The sequence below is a fragment of the Papaver somniferum genome, chromosome 7, assembly GCF_003573695.1.
Source record: "Papaver somniferum cultivar HN1 chromosome 7, ASM357369v1, whole genome shotgun sequence".
Taxonomy (NCBI): domain Eukaryota; kingdom Viridiplantae; phylum Streptophyta; class Magnoliopsida; order Ranunculales; family Papaveraceae; genus Papaver; species Papaver somniferum.
The window spans coordinates 190,637,652-190,643,014 of NC_039364.1; the positions used below are offsets into that span (position 1 = coordinate 190,637,652).

The 5,363-nt window shown below is 38.4% G+C and overlaps 1 protein-coding gene across 1 annotated transcript; it reads left to right on the top strand.

The window, feature by feature from the left end:
• Positions 1-4,047: 4,047 nt before the first annotated feature.
• On the top strand, positions 4,048-4,807 carry LOC113295719 (probable cell division protein kinase ECU11_1290). Its single transcript, XM_026544045.1, has 3 exons — positions 4,048-4,245; positions 4,418-4,572; positions 4,753-4,807. The coding sequence occupies exons 1-3, from the start codon at positions 4,048-4,050 to the stop codon at positions 4,805-4,807; spliced, it is 408 nt and encodes a 135-aa protein (XP_026399830.1).
• Positions 4,808-5,363: the final 556 nt, after the last annotated feature.

The following is a 5,363-nucleotide window of genomic DNA, read 5'->3' on the forward strand; positions in this document are numbered from 1 at the left end:
AGCATGGATCGGTTGAACCCACCAAGCGTTGGTATGTCAAGTTTGGTTGTCATATTTTGGTGAATCAAAACTCATGTTAAGAATCGCTTGATTATGTACTAGAGTTAAACTTCGTATAGGTTAGCTTGAAAGTATTAGGATATGAGACATTACAAGTATTGCGAAGACTTGAAGATGTTAAGAAGAAAGGAGCTACAACGACATCAATCATCCTTCCACTTGAGGTTAGTGATATTTGACTTGAACTGTTTCATTCCCTAATGTATCTTTCAAGTCGTGCATATTGAAAACATAACTGCGAAACATATTTGAACTCTAGATAGACATAGTATTAACGAATACAATACGAGGTTTATTGCTTAACCATTAAACTTTATTGAAAATACATCACCATAATCATTTGAATGCTATTGTGATTATGTATGTGTATGAGGTGAGGATTTCATCCTAGGGAACAATGTTTACATGTGTTCTAAGGAAGTAAGTTCATAAACTCGTTTTGTGAACCGAAAAGGAAATTTCCAAGTGTTATTGGTTTTGTTATTCATTGCATATCTTATGAACAACCAATATGTGTGATAAAGTAGAACCGCTCACAACTTGTTATGTTTTTGGTAGAACTATTCACAAAGGCCTGACTTTTGTATTGGTATAACTTTTATTAGTAAAACCAATCTTAAGTAATCACCTTGGTATGATCGGATTATGTCTGCCTTGGGGAAAGGGAACCGATACTTTAAGGGAAAGGGAACTGATCCTTGTAAGGGAAAGGGGAACGATCCTAGTATGGGAAAGGGGTAACCGATCCTTGTAAGGGGTGCAGTACATCAAGGGAACCGATCCTTGTATGGGGTGCAGCAAGGTTTACAGCAGAAAGGGGAACCGATCATGTGAACATGTGCAACACATATAAGTTAGATACCATATATATGTGGGGAACCGATCCTAATACCTAGTCAACCGAATCTTTTGGGAAGCTAGTGTGACTATGCGTAGTACTCACATGGAGGTAGAACCGAAACTTGTTTTGGTACAACCGTAAACCATGATTGTGATTGAATGTTCATTTGATCAATCACATAGTTCTTGAAAGTCAGATGAACCAATTCTAAACTTGTTTGGAAGTGTGGCAAATCGGTTTCAAGGTTGTAAGTGTGGAAGAGAACTTACAAAGTAAAGATGTCGACAAACTTTGAACACGTGCTGAGAATGTTTATTTCTATAATTGTTCAAAGATATTCCTTAACGGCTAAGGGAAGAGAATCCCAAGATCGAAACAAAAATAAGTTAAGAATCTTTTAATTAAGGTTATTAATTTCATTTGTATGGAAATTACAGAATTGGTAATGTGCATTTACTAATTATATTTTCCAAGAGATTTCGATTGTTATTTTTGGACATAGCATTTCCAGGAATTATGAAAACCGAATCTGTGCATTTATGAATATCTTGAGAATATTTTCGGTTTTGGAAATTCCTTGGTGTCCAAACTTCCTTTTCTATAAATACACGAAGTTTGCCTTTCTAGCAAACTAATCCTTCGTAACAACAGACTTCCTCTTTTGTCTTTGTTACTGGTGTAGCCGCATATCGGAGAGGAGAGTAATCTAATTGGGTGAAATCTCTTACGGACACTCGTTTTAATGTCTTCTTTGGGATTGAGAAGCTCTAGCGCGACCGGTTGGAGGGAAACTAGATAATTGCGGTTTATCTTTGTTTTCGATTGATTTGATTGACTAACGGTGGTTGAAATCTGATTGCACCTAGTTTGTTTATTCTTGAGAATCTTCTCTTCTGATATAAGATTCACTCAAACTAGTTCAGAGTTTCGACAGGGATCTTTAGACTGTTGTTAGTTCTAAAGACGATCTTGTGATAATCCATTGTTAACAGACTCCGTTCTGTGCGTGATTGGTCACAAGAGATTCAATTGATTGTGTGCAGGTTTTTATTGAAGATTTAAGAAGATTTGAAGACAAAGAAGATATTGAAGATCTTACTTGGGTTTTATAATCTTTGGTGTGCACAATACTTGTTTCGGTAAAAGAGGATCCAATTAATAATCGGTTTATCCTTGTGGTAGATTGGATTGATTAATTGAGTAGATCGGTATCAACACGGTTCTTCGTATTAAAGGTGTTGTTGACTTAATCTTAAACGATTACCTTAGGGTGATTGAACATAAGATAGATCTAGACCCGGCGAAGGAGTTTATGTTAAGATAAACGGAAGAGCCTTTGTCTGACTCATATCACTTGGTTGAATAGAGTTGATACCAAAAAGATTTCTTGTTCCTTTACTGTTTAGAATACGAACTAAAGGGATTGTTCCAAGTACGTGACTTATTCATAGGTCGGAGGCGTGGGAATACAGACGGAACTAAGTGAACTATAGGGTTAGTTACTTTGTCTCCACTATACGAAGTTATGTGTAATTTGTGTAGCGGCTTAATCCTGAGAGTATTCAATTCTGGACTAGGTCCCGGGGTTTTTCTGCATTTGTGGTTTCCTCGTTAACAAAATCTTGTTGTGTCATTTACTTTTATTTTCCGCATTATAATTGTTTTATTATAATTAACAAAACTAGCGACAAAACCCCTAGGTGAACAAACTAGTGATAAGAAAAAACCGATCATATTATTTCTACCAAATAAAAACCGTTTCAAATAAAACTGGGACAAAAATCCCAAGTCAAATGATAATGAGCAAATTTAATTTTTTTTATTTTAAGAAAACCCAAATGTACCCTTTTAGCTTTTCTTCTTCTTCTTTCTTCTGTCTCCTTCTCCCACCACCTTCATCACCAGCAGCAACAATGGATCTCCACGAGAAGAACGGCGTTGATTCAAGAGATGAAGAATTCGAGAGACGTTTTCTCTCAATCATTAGTTCATTCATTTCCCTAAAATTGATAAAAGAAAGAGAAAGCAGCAGCCGCTGCTGTTAAATCCGAGAGACCAGATCGAGACGCTGATTGAGAAATCGAGAAGGAAATAAGATTTGAGATGATGTTCATAGAGCGTAGAGAGGAAGAATCAGCAAAAAACTGTTGCTAGAATTTATTGAGATCGAGAAACAATGAAGAAATTAGGGTTTATGTTCTGATGCTGAGCTGTGGCTGCATTTGATTCAAGAATACATATAAAGACAGATGGAGAGTTGGGTTTGGTGCTTTTTAAGAAGACTTGTTGCTGCTAATCTCAGAGATGAAGAAGAAATTGATGAAATCAGGGTTTCGATTTGAATCTCCAAACGAAGAACATGAAGGGAATTGGGTTTGTCGATAAGAGCAGAATCAAACAAGAAATTGGTGTTGTTAATCTCAGAAGACTTGTTGGGTTTGGTGAACAAGTTTCTGCTGGTTGGCCTTCTTGGCTTAGTGTTGTTGCTCGTGAAGCTATTTATGGTTGGATTCCTCTTCGTGCTGAAAGTTTCGATAAATTGGAAAAGGTAAGGGTTTCTTCTTCTTCTTTTGTTATTTTGCTACGATTTTTTATTGTTCTTGAATTGCTCATTTCTGGTCTAATTTGTATCGTTATACATCGGAATGTTGAAGTGGATTAGTACGTCGACAAGGAATTTTTGTATTTGTTCATGTGCTGCAATTATGTGAATACTGCAATTTTCTGACTGTATCTTTAGATTGGACAAGGTACATACAGCAGTGTTTTCCAAGCACGAGAGCTTGCAACTGGGAGGATGCTTGCCTTAAAGAAAGTTCGGTTCGATAACTTTGAGCCAGAAAGTGTGAGATTTATGTCGCGGGAAATAATGATTCTCCGCAAACTGGAGGGACTAATTACTTCTAGACTGTCAACTAGTGTATATCTTGTTTTCGAGTACACGGAACATGATATTGTTGGTTTATCATCTTGTCCTGACATCAAGTTCAGTGAATCACAGGTTCGTATATATGGAACTCTGGATGTGTGTTCTAGTATTCGGGAATTACCAATTGTTAAAGGGTTTGATTTGTTCATGTTGTGTAGGTTAAATGCTATATGCATCAACTACTATCTGGCCAGAACACTGTCATTCAAGAGGTATAATGCACAAAGATACCAAGGGATCCAACCTTCTTGTTAGTGATGATGGATTTCTGAAGATAGCTGATTTTGGCCTGGCAAATTTTGTTAGTGTCGGGCACATTCAACCATTAACTAGTCGAGTTGTTACTTTATGGTATCGGCCTCCTGAACTTTTGCTTGGATCCACTAGTTATGGGCAATCTGTTGATCTATGGAGTGTTGGTTGTTTATTCTGTTGATATGTTGTGTGTTTGACTCAAAGGGTTCAGGTTGCTGATGTGGTTGATTGGGTCTTTGGTGTTGAATAACAACTCGAAGATGGAAGGAAATGGAGTATGATAGGAGCAGTTGTTATTGCTTACATGAAAGGGTTGCAGGAAGTGGTTTTAGGCTGATCTCGGAAGCCGAGGAAGAACAAAATTTGCTGGAGAAGGCAGTAAAGAAGTGCAGCAGAAGTTACAGGCAAGTATGAGAGGCAGTGCTGCTGTTGTTGCAACAGAAGTGCAATGCAGGGAAAAAGGTTTAGGTGATGGCAGTGATTGCAGGTCAGCGTAATGAGTTGGCGTTGCTGCAATGTAGAGAAGGAATGAAGCTGGTGATATGCTGTTGCTCTAGAGAATGTGCAAGAAGTCTAGCTGAATTTGCAGAGAAGCTTATGCTGTAAGCAGTGATAATGGCAGTTACAACATTGGTCTGTGATTGGGGTTGTGTCGCATACTGTTCAGGCCAGAGTATAAGGAGAAACGAGGGTTTCCGCTACAGATTAGTGAAATTCAGTGAAGGAGCTGGACATGGGAAGAGTTAAGAGCTCTCTGAGCTAAGATGCAAGATGGATGGTTTGATTTGGGTTCAGCTGATTAATGGAAGGATCAACAAGGGAGTAGATGCATGTGCAGTGACTGGTGCAGGTGGTGTTAGCTCAAGTGCAGGATTGTGCAGTTGCAGCATCGGTGATGACTGAGCTAGCCGTATTACAGGTGGTTGTGGTCATGATAACAAGATAAAGATGGTGTTGTGTTGGGGTTGCTTGCAATTGAGATTTTGAGTACAAGAATGATCCATGAAATAAGAAAACAAGGTCGTGTGCTGGTGGAATTGTAAACAAAAGAGCAAGGCATGGAAGCTGATATGATGCTGGTGGAATTTTTGCTGGTGTCTGAGCATCAAGGAAGCAGTATTGTTGTTACCGAGCTGCTGTAACGCAGCAAGACTCTGCAATGTAATGAAGGTGTTGCAGGTAAGAACTGATGGTGCTGATGAGTTCGTGCTGAAGAGAATGGAAGATTGCGGTTGCGGATGTTGCACCTAGAAGACAGAGAAGTTGGTTTGTTGGTGG